At 50.5% G+C, this 19535-nt stretch overlaps 1 protein-coding gene across 1 annotated transcript in view; it reads right to left on the bottom strand.

Annotated features, from left to right (window-relative positions):
* The window catches only part of LOC147614905 (uncharacterized), a 10587-nt gene extending 1094 nt beyond the window's left edge, over window positions 1-9493 (bottom strand). The window contains exons 1-2 of the mRNA XM_086780001.1: window positions 9478-9493; window positions 7375-8423 (exon numbers count right to left, since the gene is read on the bottom strand). Of these exons, the coding sequence (XP_086636127.1) occupies window positions 7375-8423; window positions 9478-9493 (1065 nt within the window). The remainder of the gene's footprint in view (window positions 1-7374; window positions 8424-9477) is intronic.
* Between the last annotated feature and the right edge of the window lie 10042 nt (window positions 9494-19535).

Here is a 19535-nt window from a genome sequence, read left to right as displayed (position 1 = left end):
GTCATCACTCGAATCAGCTTCACTCTCCTCTTCATCATTGACAGGCTTCTGGTTGTCCATATTAAACTGCTTCTTATCCCCTCTCCTGTCATACAGAGTAATGACCCCTTTCCTCCAATCCTGCACAGCCTTCACTGTTCTCAGCCATGGTCTTCCCAAAATAATGGGGAATGCACCCATTCCTGCAGGCATAACATGACAATCCACAAGCACCTTCACATCAAAAGCTTCCAATTCTAACTCCTTGATCATACCTAAGCATTTGACTTTCTGATGATTTGCCAGCCGAATACGAAATCCAGACGCTTCAACAAAATTAAGACCAAGCCTCTCCACAGCTGCTAATGTGATCACACAAATCTGTGCTCCACCATCTATGTATGCCTCTCCCAGATTCTTCCCTTTATACCAAACATTCACCACAGGACATATATCAGGCAACTCCTGGACAGATAGAACAGTCACTATCCCTTTGGCCGGCTCCTTCTCTCTTGGATTCACAAGTCTTTTCCACTGACGCTTCAAATTGGGAGCTAACTCTATCAATTGCCCAAAAGTAATGTTAGCCTTCCTTTCAGCCATGTCCTCCTGTAAACTGTAGCTATCCTGCCCACCCCCTAGTGGAAAATCAGTTACCTGAAACTTCCTACGAGGTTTCCGCTTCTGCTTGACCTTCACATCCTCTCCTTCCTTCACTTTACCTTTCTTCTTGTTGGGCCCTGCAGCATCCTTGCTTTCCCTTTCTTGTGGCATCCGTTTCCCCAAAGGCATCACATCAGCTTCTGCTTCCTTCGTCTTCTCAAGGGTGACCACATCTATCACCTTAGTTTTACCCTTCTCTTCAGCTGTAATTCCACTGGGGCCTGCTTGATCCCTGATATGAATACCATAATCATTTGAGCTGTCAGGTAGCTGTGAAGGTAGTGGGTACATGTCACCACCCATACGTTGAGGCTTATCACAATCTGTACTCAGATGACCTAGCTCACCACAGTTCCAGCATGTAGGAATGAAATGACGGCCCCTACCACGTCCACCACCTGTACTTCCCATTAAATTTAAGCTCAAATTCTTCATAAGATCAACCATCTGTTTCATATCCTGTCGTAATCCCTCATCAGAACGTGCAGAAACCATAGGTACTCCCTGACTAGCTTCTGGGTGTAGCCTCCACTCTACGAATCTCCGGCTGTGCTACAACTGGAATCATCCCCAACTGATTCATCCGCTGCAGTTTCCAATCTTTTGACTTAGCAATTTCTACCGCATCCTCAAAAGACCTGGGCTTCTTCAATTCCACTTTCCAGCGAATACTCCTCTTAAGCCCGGCTACAAACTTGTTCTTCTTCATCATATCAGGCGGTACCTGATCTTCTCCCAAAGCCCTGCATAGAGTCTCCCATAGCAAAGAAAATTTCTTCATATAATCATCTATTGATTCAAACTCACCTTGTGTCAGAGCTTGCACCTCATGCCAAACCTTGTCGGGGTCTTCTACTTTCTTGAACCTGTTGCTAAGTGCTGTCTTTAATCCATCCTCAGTCATCTCAATGCGTGGAACAGCAACCCTCAATGACTCCTCATAGGCTCTATACCAGGTCCTTGCATCCCCTTTCAAACAGATGCTCAACAGCCGCAACACCTGTACCGACTCATTAATATGGTTGCTTATACATGCAACCTCCATCCTTACCAAAAAATCTGCCACATCCTCATTCGGACCACCATAAAACTCTGGATAAGACATCATCTTGATCCCAAAACTTCACCTTCAATCCCAAAAAAACCCAAAAACACCTTCCTTCAATCTCTCACTCTGGGGCATACACCCTCGTAAGAGAAATCCCTGAGCAATCCTCAGTGGGGGCACCAGAAGGATGTGAGGTGAAAAAAAGAAGAAAGAACCTGCCTCTATAGCTCTTCCACCTCCCAAACTTGGAAACACTACCACGAACGGGGCACCACCAGCCACCGGCGGTTGGAACACTCTCTCAACATGCACCACCCACCCACACCATAAAGACAGCTCAAAACCACAACGAACAGATGATCATTCAGCAAAAAACATATACAGCATCAACCATGTACAAACTCAGCAAGTACACCAAAGACCAGGACTCTGGCCAGGATTTACTGCCAAGGGAATATACCCTTGCGTCTGACAACCAAGCCTCTGTCTCCCGGTCCCTGTAATCTCCAGAGGGCGCCCACACCAGCAACCCTTCTTCACTTTCTCTGTAGCTCGGCTACTCTCTGTCCCCAGCTGCTACCTGCCAATTGTCGTAGGCGAGCCCCACTGTCTCCAGCCCACACATCAGCACCTCTACTGCATCCAACACACAAAAACCCAAGGCTCCCTCTCTGGTCAGCATTCACGCACTGCCTGCAATCATCGCCCACACAAGACCAGCTACTCCTCTCCAGAAGGCGCCCACACCAGCTAACCTTCACTCAGCAGCTCCCACTCTCTGTATGTCGTGACCAGCAGCTTCACCAACCACCAGAGCCTTGCACAATCCTCAGCACCACGAACCACTGCTCACCGTAGCATCCTCAGACATCTAGCCCAAGCTTGATCTTCTCAGTCCCTTCCTAACAGCAGCCCTCCCTTGCTGCTTCAATCAGATGCCCACACTAGACATCACCCAAGAGACCTGCAGCCTCTTCTGTACCTGCATCTCTGCTGCGCCAATCACCAGGCTCTCTCTCTCTTTGCCTCTGTCTTCAGCGCCACAGCAAGGCTATCCTCGCACCAAGACGAGGGGCTATCAGACAGCTAGACGGCCCAGGGAGAAGGCGGCGGTGACAGTAGAGCGAATAGAGGCGAGAGGGAGAGAGAGAGGAGCAGCGAACAGAGAACAGCGGGGAGAAAGCGGCGGCGAGCAAGGGCGGCCTAGGGAGAAGGCGGCGGCGATAGTAGCGAAGAGAGAGGGCAGGGGACTTTTGGATGGTATTTCTCTTACCCGTTCTCTCCGGCAAGGCTGTCCTCTTAGCCCTCTTTTCTTTGCCATTGCCACTCATCCTATGTTATCTCGCCTAGATGCTACGGCATCGCATGATGAAGTGGTTGGTTTGCATCTCCCTCATGGCAAGCAATTGGTTGCTCAAGCCCTTGCGGATGACACTTTTATGTTTCTCAGGGCCGAAAAAGCCAATATAGATCGAGCAATGGAAGCTTGGAAAAATTTTGCATTGGCTTCTGGGCTGAAAATAAATTCAACAAAATCAGCCCTCATTGTATGCACGGAATTTGATCTTGAGGCATTAGGGTGGCAAGGCCGTGTGGTGCATACAGGAGACATTGTTCGTCATCTTGGGTATCCGGTGGGTGTGGATGTGGACCCCCAAGCGCTTCTTGCTTGGATTTCTGCTCGGATCTCGGATAAATTTGTGTATTGGAAAGCTCAAGGGTGGCCTATGCACGTGAGGGTTAAGGTAGCTGAGGTTATTATGCTTAGCATGATTTCCTATTTTTTGCCTTTGCTACCTTGGACGCACAAATCTCTTCTCCGTTTGGTTGCTCCCATTCGGTTTATGCTGTCGAAGAGGCAAGGAAATATTATGGGTCAAACATGGATAGCTTGGAATCACATTACGACACCCAAAAGAATGGGTGGGGCTGCTTTACTGCATGTCTGCTTGCATAAGGTGGCGCGTAGGTGGGTCCTTTTTCAGGATATGTGTTTGCAGGAGCAGCCTTGGGTATTCATGGCTCGTGACTTGATTGAGTTGGAGGGATTGTCACATGGACGAACACGTGTGCAGGCTTCATGGTGGGACATTGTGAATGCGGCTCATCCTGTCCGTATTCGCTCATCTCACATTTTATCGCATATTCTCCTTTCTTGGCATGAAGTTCTACTATTGGCTCGGTGGGATCCTGGTCATGAAAGACTACTTTTGAACTCTTTGCAGTTCGAAACATTTGTGGAGTCGCGTGTCATTTTTTGGCCAGACAGAGATGCTTCACGCATACGACTCAACCGCATGGTCAGGTTAGGCTTGGTTAGAATCCGAGATGCTGTGATACCTGGTGGTGATTGGCCATACTCGTTTCGTCGTATTCGGTAGCACTTTAGGTTTCCTCGGACATTTCAGCCACTATGGGTTGACATCATGCATGCAGTTGAGCCTTTTACTCCATTGCCTCGGCCATCTGCAGATCAGCCTTGGCTTGATTGGGCACTATGTAAATCTGGTGACTTGACATCACTTTCAGCTAACCAGGTCTATCATAAGCTCGTATCAGAGAAAGATTGGGTTTCAGCCAAGGCCAATAAGGTGTGGGGATTGCACAAGTCTAAATCATGGTGGCAGAAAACTCTTATGCGTGGTTGGCAGTGTAAACTCCCTTACCAAGGTAAGGTTTTCATTTGGAGGATGTTGGTGGGAGGGTTACCTACACGGGATCAGCTCAGCCGTCGTAAAATTACATTGGCCTCTTGCTTCTTCTGCACGACATGCACTGAAACAGTTATGCATCTGTTCATGAGTTGTCTAGTGGCCCATCACATTTGGTCTTTTGTCTCTCGCGTTTGGGAGGCAGTAGAGAGGTCTACTGTTTTGGCTCATCAGTGGATATTTGGGATTTGTCCTCAAGTCATTACTTCGGACAGTCACCTTGTGATATTCCATTTCCTTAGATGGACAGGACTTTGGCATATTTGGACTACACGGAATGGGTTCATCTTTGATTCCTTGTCTGGAATACATGGGCACATTCTACGTCTCCGCGGTTTGCTGCTTTGGCAGTTTTCTTCTCTTCTCTCAGCTCAGCTACTGGATGCAGATGTTATTTCGTTATGGTCTACGGCGGCTCGGTTGGCTGATCTTTGCTGCTTTTATCTGGGATGCTTATTTGGCTAGGAGGCCTTCTTATTAGTGTACAGGCTTGCATGGTCATGATCCTTTAGAGGATCTTTTGTGGGGGTTTTTTTGTGGCCATAGGTTTTGTGTGAGCCATGTGGCTGATGTACATTTTTTACATAGAATATAAAACACCATTTTACGAAAAAAAGAGAGAGAGGGCAGGGGGGCTGGCGGGACGGGGCGCAGAGGGGGCTGGCGGAGGTGATGGGGGGCGGGTGGGAAAAGGGAGGACGAGGGGCTATCAGACAGCCAGATGGCCTAGGGAGAAGGCGGTGGCGACAGTAGCGAACAGAGACGAGAGAGAGAGAGAGAGGAGCAGCGAACAGAGAACAGCGGAAAGAAAGTGGCGGCGAGCAAGGGCGGCCCAGGGAGAAGGCGGCGGTGACAGTAGCGGGGGGGGGGGGGGGGAGGGGGGAGAGAGAGAGAGAGAGAGAGAGAGAGAGAGAGAGAGAGAGAGAGAGAAATGAAATGTTATATTAACGTCTTCAAAAGGCCATAATGACCTATGAGACCAAAAGTTACATCATGGTGGATCTGATACAATGTCTGGATAAAAAAACCCAGAAAATTAAAAATAAAGATGATACTACTGGCACCTAGAAAATGAATCTGGGACTGGAATATAGCGAGAGAGAGAGAGAGAGACCTCTTGGTGCACAGCAGGGTCTTGTGGGAAGTTTTGGGTTTTGATTCATGCTCCAAGGGTGCAGTTTCATACTTGTACATACTACAGAAAAGGTGCTGAATTAGGGTTTTGAGAGAGAGAGAGAGAGAGAGAGAGAGAGAGAGAGAGAGAGAGAGAGAGAGAGCTCTCGGCGCACAGCAGGGTCTTGTGGCAAGTTTTGGGTTTTGATTCATGCTCCAAGGGTGCAGTGTGATACTTGTACATACTACAGAAAAGGTGCTGAATTAGGGTTTTCAGGTGTTGAATTAGGGTTTGAGAGAGAGAGAGAGAGAGAGAGAGAGAGAGAGAGAGAGAGAGAGAGAGACCTCTCGGCGCACAGCAGGGTCTTGTGGCAAGTTTTGGGTTTTGATTCATGCTCCAAGGGTGCAGTTTGATACTTGTACATACTACAGAAAAGGTGCTGAATTAGGGTTTTGAGAGAGAGAGAGAGAGAGAGAGAGAGAGAGAGAGAGAGAGAGAGAGAGAGAGAGAGAGAGAGAGAGAGAGAGAGAGAGAGAGACCTCTCGGCGCACAGCAGGGTCTTGTGGCAAGTTTTGGGTTTTGATTCATGCTCCAAGGGTGCAGTTTGATACTTGTACATACTACAGAAAAGGTGCTGAATTAGGGTTTTGAGAGAGAGAGAGAGAGAGAGAGAGAGAGAGAGAGAGAGAGAGAGAGACCTCTCGGCGCACAGCAGGGTCTTGTGGCAAGTTTTGGGTTTTGATTCATGCTCCAAGGGTGCAGTTGGCTGCTGCTGTTGGTGGCATGGCTGCCAATAGCCTTAACATGGATCTTATTGAGGAGATGATCGAGAAGGATGTGGGTTATGCTTCAGATGCCTCGGAGCAACAAAAACGTCAAAGGTTTGATGTTGATGCAAGCTACACTCCGGTGAATGTTGGAGAGAATGTAGAGGAAAGTTCTCAGGTACCTTCTCCGGAGTTTGCACGTTTGCTACAAATTACTGGTGAGCTTTTGCAAGAATATTTGAAGGCAAATAGCGTGCAAATGGCTGCAGTAGATAATGGTGGTGTGGCTGATGTACAGCTAGGAGATTTTCATGATCGTGCTGCTATCTTCTTCTTTTTTTTTTCCGAGAAGAGATCCTTTCATTAGTTAAAAAAACCCGCCCACTGGGCTACAAAAAACCTCTCTTGCTCATAAGAAGGGAGAGCAGAGATCCAATCAAGGCAGCTAGGGAGACTCTCCCTAGGTGCAAAAAGGGTACAAAGATCAGTACAAAAAACTGAGAGCTATATCATATACAATAGGAGGGGGGGAAAACAGGTGGCCTGTAATGCCAGCGGGGGGCTCCCGCGTGTAGTGTATAGAAGGGGCCGTTGCGCCAAGTGGTGTGGAAGGCTTGGCGCCGCAAGATCGCCGCATCCGAGTCGCCCCAGATGCGGTCATACTGTCCGCGCAGGGTGTGGATCAGCTCCTGCCAAATCCCCCGAACAGTCTCTGCTGGTGGCTCCAGTCTCCCCTCAAAGGCCCTGAAACACCGGGCTCTCCAGGTGAACCAGATGGTGAGGCTGCTGAGGAGCTCCCATCGTAGATCCCTCTCCTGTGTCCAGACGGCGGACGAGAAGTCCGATGAAGGAACAAGGCAAGGCTGGCCCCTAATGAATCTGATAGCCTGGCTGTCCTGCTCCGTCTCGTATCCCAGAGCAGGCAGGCACTGACGATGTCGACCAAGCAGCGGCACCCCACATATACATGCCCTCTAAAGAGAGGGGGACCAAAATGCACAGCATCCTCAGCCAAATCTGCTGCGCCTGTGGACAGTCCCATAGGCAGTGTCTCTGTGTCTCCAAAGGGTGGCCGCATCGGACACAGGCCACCGGAAGACCATTGTAGACAAGCCAGGTGCCAACTGCAGAGCCCCTGTGGGCAACAACCAGCCACACTGAAAAGTCGAGATCCTGCGTGCCTTGTCTACTAGCCCAAAGCCTGGCCCAAAAATCCTCCAGGAACTCCTGTGAGAGTCCCTGTAGCCGCCAATGCTCCGCTGTGGCTGGAGAGACCATCCTCCTCGCAGCCAGAATATGCCTCCCCAACCGAACAGTGTACTGGAAAAAGGTAATCTCTGTGGTCTCGGGGGACGCATAAGGATCATGCCACTCGTACTCGCGAGGGTCCCATTGGAGCCGGGCCAAAGGGCGCGCATCATATGCCCAAATGCGCCAATCAGAGTCCACATCTGCAGGGTCTGGATCAATATGCCACTTCCGGGAAGCGGCGGCCACTACCCGTATCCTCTGAAAGATGCACTCTGCAACCAAAGGCGACTCCGCCTCCACTCTCTGAAGTCTGCCCTCATCCTGGATCTCATAGTAGAGGCATCTCCCATCCTCAGTGCAAGCTCTGACAGCAATCAGGATCTCCAAGTGTGTAAAGGCTCCCATCCATCGTGGGGCCGCTGGCTCGAAAGGCGTGAACCACTCCTCAGTGAGTGCCTCCTGAATGTCATCCCGCATAATCAGCCCCCCTCTGAAGTGACTCAGCCTCTCCACCTGAACCTCCTCTGGGAGACTGCAAAAGGCCTGCCAGTCTCCAAAACTGCGTGCTGGGCCTGCCGCCAATGGTCCCCAAGCTAGACGAGGCCGAGAGCCCAGCACATGACCCTGCTCAGTGCATACCGCAGGGCTCCATTTGAGCGGTTGTCTGGCCCGCTCCTCATCACAAGTAGGTGGTCTCTGAGAAAGCCCCATTCTCAGCAGCTCCCAAGCTCGTAGGATGCTCAAGGCAAATCTGTCCTCCCATCCTCTACTGAGGCCTGTCCTCCTTATCTCTATGAAGATCCATCGTATCTCTGGTGCCCAAGTGCCCCCTGCTGGCGGAGCCCTAGCCTGCAGTCGCTGAAAAAGCAGCTCCTTCGAAGGCTTAGCGCCTGGAAGCAGCCCCCGAATAATAAGCTTCCCCAATAAGGCTCTACTCTGATCAACTGGATCTATAATGCCCAAGCCTCCTTGGGCCAGCGGAAGAGTAATGACTGCCCAAGCAACCTTAGCCCGGGCTGGCTAACCGTCCCGCCCAGACTAAAGAAAGTTGCTGATCAGCCTCTGTACCTGGCTGATGCAAGAGCTCGAGAAGATCCAGCAAGACGTGATGTACCACATGGTCGCTAAAAGCACTTGATTTGTCACCACCACCCTCCCAGCCAAGGATAGCCGAGCTGTACTCCAATAGAAAAGCTTCTTCCGAATAATCAGAAGAAGCGGGGCGATCTGCTGCTCAGGTGACAAATCAAGTCCAATCTGGCATCCCAAATACCGCACTGTTGTGCCAGGAGGAATCCATCTAAAACCCGGGTCTGGGCTCCATGCCGGAGTGGGAGCGCTACTGATCCAAAAGGCCACTGTCTTGCGCCAATTGATCAATGCTCCCGAAGCTGTCCCAAAAACCTGTAGCGACTGCTCTGCCCTCTGAAGATTGGCCTCCTGGCCATGCAAAAATAATCCCGTGTCATCAGCAAACTCAGTATCGAGCAAGTCCTCTCCCCGGACTGGGAGCTGGAGTCCTCGCCGAGAAATCTTGCTCGGGCCGTCGCCTCCGAGAAGGTGAAAATGTTGTCAAGGATACTGCGCTCCTTGACGAATCCTGTCTGGGTAGCATGAATCAACTCCCAAGGAAGGGCTGGATCCTCAAACTCAAGGCCTTGGCCAGTACCTTGTAGACAATATTGAGGATCGTAATAGGTCTCCACTGCCGAATATCATCAGGCACTCCCTCCCCCTTGGGGATAAGAAAGATCAAGCCCTCTGAAAAGCTCTGTGGCATCACCCCAGTGTCCAAAACATACTGAAAGCCCCTACGGAGGCTTGGCCCCAAAATGTCCCAATAACGCATAAAAAAGGCTGGCGTCAAACCGTCCTCCCGAGGGCAACTTTGGCGCGGAAGGACCCTCAAAGCCTCAACCAGCTCATCCTCTCAAAGAGGCTCACCTAGAACTGTGCGCATACGATCTGTGACCCTCCTCTGTACATGGGCCCACACAGTGTGTCTGCAAGCATCACGTGCCTCCGTGGCTGGCTCCGCTGAGAGCAGGTGTCTATAGAACTCAGTGGCAATGGCTCTAATCTTCCTGGGCTCAGTGGCTAACGAGCCGTCCTGTCTCCTGAGCTGGCGTACACCTGCCCGAGCAAGGCGGGGTCCGATAATCTCAAAGAACTCCCCAGTCACTCTATCACCAAGCTGCGTCCATTGTGAGGCCTGGCGATGATAGTAGAACTCATGTCTCTGCTCCTCTGCCTCTCTAACCTCCTCGCGTGCCTGCCGTGCATGGTAACATGACTGCCTCCCACCCTATGTGCCGGGTCCTCAAGCATGTTGAAGTCTCCTCCAACACACCAATGTGCGGCCTCGGGCAATGCATTTGTAACAAGGTTCCAGAACTCTGCTCTGGCACTAGCATGTTTAGGCGCATAGACATTGAGCACGCTAAAGAGCTCATCATGCATCCTCAGAATAACATACTGTGCTCTACTCGGCACAATGACCCCGCGATCCACAATGGCCTGTCGCCATGCATCTGCAATGACCATACATACTCCTCCCTGCCCACCCAAGGGGCCAAACCCTGCAAACCAAAATGTGTCCCATCTGCCAGGCATCACGGAACCATATCTCCGAATCCTGCTCTCACTCAAATGGTGCTCCTGCATCATTAGAATATCAATACTGCCCCCAACCAGGCATCTCTGAAGCTCCTGCCTCGAGCATCCACGATAGCGTACATAGTGTGCGCCGCCAAGGCCTTGTACATTCCATGAGATGATCCTCATGGATGACCTGCTGAGGTGGAGGCTGTCTCAGCCATACGGCGGGCCTTCGCAAGTGGCTTGGATGGAGAATAGTCTCCATCCGAGCGGCTACGAATCTGCCCACCTGGTGTGCTGCAAGAATCTCGGATCAGGCGCCAATGGCTGTGTCCCATGGCAACTGCCTCCCGCTCAGAGAGAGCAACCTCGTGTATACATACATATCCAGGGTCGCGTGCTAGGTCTGCCACTATGCGAACCACTAAGTAGCGAACCCCGGAGGCATCCGCACTCCCGGAATCAAAGAAGTGAGCCAGCTCCCAGAGTCGGCCTATCACGTCTGTCACCTCCAGATCGCTCACATGGTGAGAAAACTCAACTGCCTGAGTCTTCAGAATGCTAAGAGCGAGATCCAGAGTCCACTCCCGGTCACTAGTGCCGCAAGAGGGAAGGAGAAGGGCACCGCTGAATCAAGTGCCTCCTCCCCTCGGGCCGGAGGTATCACCACATGCACTCTGATGGGTGCTGGCTCGTGGGGGCCCTCTGCTCCAAAAAGCCGTGTGAAGGAGTAGTCAAAAGCCTCCGAGCATTGTCGAGCGTTGAGCCTACTCAGCCGACTGCGGATAGAAGATATCCGTGAAGCCCGAATCGGCATGGTAGGTCTCCTCTGCGGAGCTCGAGCAAGGTCACTGCTCAGTACCCGCTGGATAGCAGGTGAGTGCCAAGGTACTGCCCGGGCCTCCCGGGGAGCTGAGGCGAGCGGAGGGGGAGGGGGGGGGGGAGAAGGGGGTGGGGAAGGAGCCGCTGACAAAACCGGAGTGGGAACGGGAGGAGGCGAAGGCGGAAGCGAGGCGGCAGGGGTGGACGGGGGAGGGGGGGGTGGGGGCGAAGGAGGGGGTACTGGCATCTCCAGATCCTTAGGCTGCGCTGGGGTCTCCTCCTGGAGGGGAGCAAAGCTGTTCCTCACTGAAACCCAGTGATGTTGAGACTGTGACTGCTGCTGCATCGGCCTCTGGGCCTGCTGCTGTGGCTGTCTCCCTCTACGGTGCCCCTATCCAGGCTGCCAATCTGAGGTCTCCGTGGGCTGAGCAGGTGTCCCGGAGGCTGCTTGCCGAGCCGCATCTGTGGGCGGGCCATCGCGGGCTTGCTGCTGTGGTGAAGGTCGGGGTCTCCTGCGAGGGCAGGCCTTGGCCAGGTGACCGACCTGCCTACATATAAAGCACTGGTTCCGGAGCCCCGAGAACTCCACTCTCTGATCAATCCATCCCCCCCCTATCCTAGGTAGCTGAATGACCTTTGGAAGGGAGGACATGTCAGGAACCAAAACCCTGGCTGAAGGCAGGCCAGCTGCTCTAGCCACCACTGAAGCTGCTGTGGGGCCAGTCTCAAGCACCGAGCCCACCAATGCCCCTATCCTAGAAAGGAGCGGAAGGTACTCGCGGCGGAGTCCAGGGAAGCAAACTGTGACATGAAAAAGGCGCTCTCCCTGCTCGGCCGCTGCTGGGTCGAAGCCATGCTGCCAAGGTTTGAAGAAGGCCCGAGCGCCCCTGATGTCCAGGGGACTCATGTCTAGGACCTGGGCCGCGCTCTGGGCTGTCTCGAACTCGATCTGGTAGTGTCCGCGGCCCAGTAGCTGAACGTCCAGGATCTTGCCCACATCTGCGAGAAGGCGGGCCTGGAGAAGATCCCGGATCTCCCCTTTGCTGGGGCGAGTGCTGACTATACGGCAGATGGTGGAATGTGCCTGGAGGCGTTCCACCTCTGCGGCGAGGCTCGCTTCCTTCTCCGGCGAAAGAGAAAGCCTGATGGGGGTTATCCTCAGGGGCGGGCGAGGGGGCTGTGGAAGAGTCCCTCTGAGGTGGGGCGGGAGGAGCCTCCATCAGTGTCTGAAGCTTTGTTGAAGGTGAAGCGTAAACCGAAAACCCTGTAGGAACCGAGCTGCACAAACGGCGGAGGAGGGGGAGAACAAAGGGGGGGCGGAAAGAAAGTGAGGGGAGGGGATTACAAACACAGGCGGCAAGGGCAGGGGGGGCGGAAGAGAGACGGAGCAAGAGGGGGGAGGCTGTCGCGAAAAAAGAGAGCAGTGGAGGGGGGGGGCTTGCGCGAACGAGCAGAGGCCCGGGGGGGGGGGGGGGGGGGGGGCGCGATAGAGCACAGGCCCGAGGGGGGGGGGCTGGCGCGAGTGAGCACAGGCGAGGGGGGGGCTGGCGCGAATGAGTACTGGCAGGGGGGCACACGTGGCAGAGAACAGATGCGGGGGGGGCGCTAAAGAGCAGAGGTGGGGGAGAGGCGAGGGCAGATAGGAGGCGGGGAAGGGATGAGCGTGTAGACTGCAGCACGAGCGGGGGGAGGGGGAGCGGAAGCTTCAGCGAGCGCTCTTAATTGGGGTCTAAATTGGCTGCTATCTTCTTCTTTACTGGGCGTGTTCCGTTGTTGCCTTGTCTTAGAGCATGGTTGGGCCGCTTGGTGTCGCCTGAGGCGCTTGAGGAGATTTATGATGGTCTGAGAGGCTTTTATGAAATACTTTTTCGCACTTCGGAAGCCCGTAGGGCAGTCTTGGAGCAGGTGCCACTCTTTTTGGATGGGTAGTTGGTTCATGTGGTTCCGTGGAAGCGTATGGCAGAGTACCAAGATATGTTGCGCCAGGGTTGCCCAGTTTGGGTTGAAGTGAAACAATTCCCACCAATGTTTTGGCGTGTTTTACCAGGTCTCATGCGAGGTATCGGTGATTTCTTGGTGGTGCCTCGAATGACATCTAGAAACCAAAATCGTCTATGCATGTTGTGGGATACTGGGAGACCTAGGCCGACACATTTGCGTGTCAATATGGCTGGGCTGCAACCTTTAATGTATGAATTGAGGTGGGATACATTTGCTGGCCACTGTTTCAAATGTGGTGAGATGGGCCACTTTGTCTCCGAATGTCCTAAGAGAACAAGTTGTTGCTACCAAGGATATCGTTGATGGGCAGTTATGAGCATGACGCTCCTTTACATGATGCCCAGCACATGGATGTACATGTGGATGTTCAGAATGAGGTTGAGCAACCATGGGTGGAAGTACGTGGTAAAAAGACACGATTTGTTTCCCCGCGGGGGGATTTCTCAGATGCTGTTTGGCGGAGGCCTTTGCGTACTCATCAGGGGCCCTTACATACATATGCTCGTCGCCCTTTGGGTTCAGGTGCCCAGCAACAGACCAGGATTGAGAGGCCGGGAGGCCAACTTTCTTAGGGTACAGGGGCTCTTGGGGTGGATAGAGTAGAACGCTATCCTATTAGAAGTCGCCTAACAAAAGAAGCACAACAACAATTGCCTCTTGTGTTTGGTTCGAAGGGTGAGGTCATCTCGCCATGGGATGGTCATTACCCTTCGGCACGTGCTCGGGAACTCCAAGGGCAGTCTGTGATCACAAATACCATGTCTAAAAATGCAATGCTTCAAAGGGTTCGTGATTTGGCAGATTGTCCTGGGCCTAGTACACGGCCTTGTTGATTTCTTTTCTGGGAAGGCTTATGAAAATTGTACAATGGAATGTAAAGGGTATTTCTTCGCGCCAAAAGCAGTTCAGGCTTTGGCGTACAACTTTTTGTCATGGTTGGGATGTTTTGTGTGCAATTGAACATAAGCAGCATAAGTTGGCTGGCAAAGCCTATGTATATAAGGTGTTTCATGTTTTCTACAGCGGACATCCTGCTTCGTAGTCAGGTGTTATGTTTGCTGTTCGTTCGCAGTTTCAGCCTTCTCTTGTGATTCAAGATGTTCATGGAAGATTTCTAGTGATACAGATTGTTTGGGATGATACGCCTTTATGGTTGTTAGGGGTGTATGCTCCAAATAATGCTCGTGCACGCCGTTTGCTGTGGAATGACTTGTGTGCTCTTTCAATCTCTCATCCTGGCTTTGTGATCGGAGACTTTAATATGTGTGTCTCCAGGGAGCAAGCCACGTCGCCTCATTCTGTAATGGATGGCCTGGAGAGAATGGCGTGGGAAGCTTTTGCAGCAAGGTCGCTAAAACAAGACATGTGGTCTTGGTTGCATCCAGATGAAAGGGGTTACACTTATGCCTCACAACAGTTTCGGGGCACTTATGCTAGATTGGATAGGATGTATATTTTACATCAAGATCTCTTTTTGCCAGAGGTTCTTACTATGATGGTTGATCAGCAACAGGTTTTCTCGGATCATTGGCCGCTTGTGTTTGAAATGGTCTATCATCTTGTGGATGCATATAAAGGCTTGTTGAGACGCTTGCCTTTGCGCTTAAACCACACTTTTTTGGAGCATGAAGTTTTTGATGTTTATATGCGTCAGTTGATACGACATTCCTCCACAAGAGTGTCCATGGCTGATTATCATGCTTGGCCAGTGTTCCTTACCAACACTCGGAAATTAGCGCGGCATTATGGTCTTGCTAATGCCTCTATACAAAAACAGCATGTGGCTCTGCTTGAGTCGCTTTTAAAGGGCTTGCAGGCATTCATGTTTACTGACTCTATGGATGCTGAAGTTGTGGATGCCATAGAATGGCTGAAAAAGGAGCTATTTAGGGTGCAGGAAGCACAATATGTTCGCTTTAAACTACTTGCACGTCTTGATGCTTTGCGGGATGCTAACTGTGAATCTCATCGCTTCTATGATAAGTTGCATCAAAAACATATGCTTGAGAATATTGTTAGGCTGATGGATACCCAAGGCAACCTTCTTACTCAACCTTCTGAGGTTATTCAGCATTGCATCTGGTTTTTTGAAGATTTGCTTGCCCCTCGAGAAGATGTCTCGCCAGTTGTCCTGGCTGCAAGGGAGTCATTGTTTGCTGAAGTACGATATCAAGTTGACCCTGATGTGGCGGTTCAGCTTGATGCTTCTGTTACTCAAGGTGAAGTGGAAGCTGTTCTCTGCAAACTTTCCATGGGAAAGAGCCCTGGTTGGGATGGTTTGACAAATGAGTTTTTCTGAAAATATGCTGATGAGCTTGCAGAGCCTTTGACGCTTATTTGTCAAAGGGTTTGGGATGAGGGATATATGCCTGCCAATTGGAAGTTGGGCATACTTCGTTTGTTTCCCAAAGTCCCTTCGCCTACTTCTTTGGCTCAATGGCGCCCGATCTCACTTATGGGTATTATGTATAAAATCTTTACAAAGATTTTTGCCAATCGCTTGCAGAAGGTGCTTCCTACTCTTATTCATCCATATCAATATGGATTTGTGCATGGCAGGAATATTTTGCATAATATTCTTAATGTGGTTCAAATTGGAGTGGATTATGCCAAGGCAAAGAAGCAAGAGATTGTGATGGTGCAACTGGATCTTGAAAAAGCTTTTGATCATGTCAGCTGGTCTTTCCTTTCTCAGTTAATGACAGCCATGGACTTTGGTCCCAAAATGGCTAATTTGGTGCATTTACTTGGCTCTGGCTCTATCACACGGATTATGCTCAATGGAGGACTTTCGGATGGTATTTCTCTCACCCGTTCTCTCCGGCAGGGCTGTCCTCTTAGCCCTCTTTTCTTTGCCATTGCCACTCATCCTATGTTATCTCGCCTAGATGCTATTGCATCGCATGGTTAAGTGGTTGGTTTGCATCTCCCTCATGGCAAGCAATTGGTTGCTCAAGCACTTGCGGATGACACTTTTATGTTTCTCACGGCCGAAAAAGCCAATATAGATCGAGCAATGGAAGCTTGGAATAATTTTGCATTGGCTTCTGGGCTGAAAAGAAATTCAACAAAATCAGCCACGGAATTTGATCTGAGGCATTAGGGTGGCAAGGCCGTGTGGTGCATACAGGAGACATTGTTCGTCATCTTGGGTATCTGGTGGTGTGGATGTGGACCCCCAAGCGCTTCTTGCTTGGATTTCTGCTCGGATCTCGGATAAATTTGTGTATCGGAAAGCTCAAGGGTGGCCTATGCACGTGAGGGTTAAGGTAGCTCAGGTTATTATGCTTAGCATGATTTCCTATTTTTTGCCTTTGCTACCTTGGATGCACAAATCTCTTCTCCGTTTGGTTGCTCCCATTCGGTTTATGCTGTGAAAGAGGGAAGGAAATATTATGGGTCAAACATGGATAGCTTGGAATCACATTACGACGCCCAAAAGAATGGGTGGGGCTGATTTACTGGATGTCCGCTTGTATATGGTGGCGCGTAGGTGGCGCTTTTACGTGTGCAGGCTTCATGGTGGGACACTGTGAATGCGGCTTATCTTGTCCGTATTCGCTCATCTCACATTTTATCGCATATTGTCCTTTCTTGCCATGAAGTTCTACTATTGGCTCGGTAGGATCCTGGTCATGAAAGACTACTTTTGAACTCTTTGCAGTTCGAAACATTTGTGGAGTCGCGTGTCATTGTTTGGCCAGACAGAGATGCTTCACGCATACGACTCAACCGCATGGTCAGGTTAGGCTTGGTTAGAATCCGAGATGTTGTGATACCTGGTCGTGACAGGCCTTATTCGTTTCGTCGTATTCGGCAGCACTTTAGGGTTCCTCGGACATTTCAGCCACTATGGGTTGACATCACGCATGCAGTTGAGCCTTTTACTCCATTGCCTCGGCCATCTGCAAATCAGCCTTGGCTTGATTGGGCACTATGTAAATCTGGTGACTTGATATCACATTCAGCTAACCAGGTCTATCATAAGCTCGTATCAGAGAAAGAATGGGTTTCAGCCAAGGCCAATAAGGTGTGGGGATTGCACAAGTCTAAATCATGGTGGCAGAAAACTCTTATGCGTGGTTGGCAGTCTAAACTCCCTTACCAAGGTAAGGTTTTCATTTGGAGGATGTTGGTGGGAGGGCTACCTACACGGGATCAGCTCAGCCATCGTAAAATTACATTGGCCTCTTGCTTCTTCTGCACAACATGCACTGAAACAGTTATGCATTTGTTCATGAGTTGTCCAGTGGCCCGTCAGATTTGGTCTTTTGTCTCTCATGTTTGGGAGGCAGTAGAGAGGTTTACTGTTTCGGCTCATCAGTGGATATTTGGGATTTGTCCTCAAGTCATTACTTCGGACAGTCACCTTGTGATATTCCATTTCCTTAGATGGACAGGACTTTGGCATATTTGGACTACACGGAATGGGTTCATCTTTGATTCCTTGTCTGGAATACATGGGCACATTCTACATATCCGCGGTTTGCTGCTTTGCCAGTTTTCTCTCTTCTCTTAGCTCAGCTACTGGATGCAGATGTTATCTCGTTATGGTCTACGGCGGCTCGGCTGGCTCATCTTTGATGCTTTTATCTGGGATGCTTATTTGGCTAGGAGGCTTTCTTATTAGTGTACAGGTTTGCATGGTCATGATCCTTTAGAGGATCTTTTGTGGGGGTTTTTTTTGGGGCCATAGGTTCTGTGTGAGCCATGTGGCTGATGTACATTTTTACATATAATATAAAACACCATTTGACGAGAGAGAGAGAGAGAGAGAGAGAGAGAGAGAGAGAGAGAGAGAGAGAGAGAGAGAGAGAGAGAGAGAGAGAGAGAGGCAGGGGGGTGGTGGGAGGGGGCGTAGAGGGGGCTGTCGGGGCTGGCGCAGGCGACCGGGGGGGGGGGGATGCAGGCAACGGAGAGAGAGAGAGAGAGAGAGAGAGAGAGAGAGAGAGAGAGAGAGAGGTATTACCGTCGGTAGAATGCAACACGAGGGCATATACGACCAACTGTGGGACTTGAACTCGGGTGGATCATGGCCTTTATAAGAGAGAGAGAAAGAGAATTTATGGATCATATAAGAGAGAGAGAAAGAAAGAAAGAAAGAAAGATTTTATTAACGTCTTCCAAAAGACCGAACTCGGCCTATGAGACAAATCGGAGTACATGTATGGGGTATCCTCTGTCATCCCAACAAAATGAAAAAGTACTGAATAAAAAAGCTGAATTTGGGTGTGTAGGGGATGGAGCTCTATTACTAGGAGAATGCAAAGCTATATGCTTGGAGTATACAATCATGATATGCAACCTAGCTAGCTCCATCCTGTACCATACTGGGGGTATAAAATGGTATACATCAGTGAAGGGGGTGTCCACAGCTCCCTGAAGAACATGCCTGGGTGTGCTCTGAAGCGAGCCAGTCGCTCCTCACCCTCTCTGTGAAACTGAGCTCTGATCTCTGTCATCTCTCTCTGGTATAGGCGTGGTGTCCGAAAGCCAGGTGTCCTCTGTCTCCTGCGGGCTCTAAGTGTCTCTGCTCTCTGGAGAGTAATTCCCTGCCGTGTAGGGGCTGGGAGGGGTATGGATCTCTGAAAAAATGTAGTAATCTGTGTCTGTCGCCCCCCCTCTGGAGTTGTCTGAGCCTGTAATAATGTCTCTCTGTGGCGCTGTATGTCTAGAATGTATCTCCCCAGTATGCGCTGGTCTGCTGCCTCAAAGATCTGGCGTAGGGAATGTGGCTCTCTGAATAAAATGGGATATCTCTCTCTGATGGCTGTATATGCTCTGCATCTGCATACATAATGCTCCTCACTCTCCACCTCCTCTCTGCACAATCTGCATACCCTCTCCTCTCGGGGGATCCGTGCTGCTGTGCCAGTCTCAATCTCCAATCGGTGTGATGAAACTCTGAGCTGACCAATAGCCACTCGGGAGCCGTGTGGTAAAAAGCCCTCCATGTATCTAGGCCTCTCTATAAATCCATCATCAGTGATACTCATGAAGTGATCTCTGTAGTATAGCATCTTCGGTGGAAGAGGCTGTGTAGGCGATATCCATGTCTCTCGTGTATAGAGCTGCCATAGATTCTGTCTCAATACTCTGTTCCTCTCACTATGAGAGAGACGGATATGTGGTGCATCCCTGTCATACTGGAATGGTGGTAGATGATCCATGTCTAGGCCATGCTGTGAGAACCAATGTGTGACCTGTGCATACCATGATCCTCTGTCTCCTGCCTCAGCCAACTGTCTAGAGAGAGAGAGAGAGAGAGAGAGAGAGAGAGAGAGAGAGAGAGAGAGAGAGAGGTATTAACGTCGGTAGAATGCAACACGAGGGCATATACGACCAACAGTGGGACTTGAACTCGGGTGGATCATGGCCTTTATAAGAGAGAGAGAAAGAGAATTCATGGATCATATAAGAGAGAGAGAAAGAGAATTCACCCAAGATAGGTCAACTTGTGATATAGAGAAAGAAAAAAAGATATATTAACGTCTCCTAAAGGCCGAAATGGCCCATGAGACCAAAACAAGGTACAACTGATGATGATGATGATGATGTCTCATCATAACAAATCTGAAAGA

Source organism: Cibotium barometz, chromosome 41, assembly GCF_041138505.1.
Source record: "Cibotium barometz isolate CiBa-2024 chromosome 41, ASM4113850v1, whole genome shotgun sequence".
NCBI classification, from domain to species: domain Eukaryota; kingdom Viridiplantae; phylum Streptophyta; class Polypodiopsida; order Cyatheales; family Cibotiaceae; genus Cibotium; species Cibotium barometz.
This window is presented reverse-complemented; position numbering and strand designations above follow the sequence as displayed.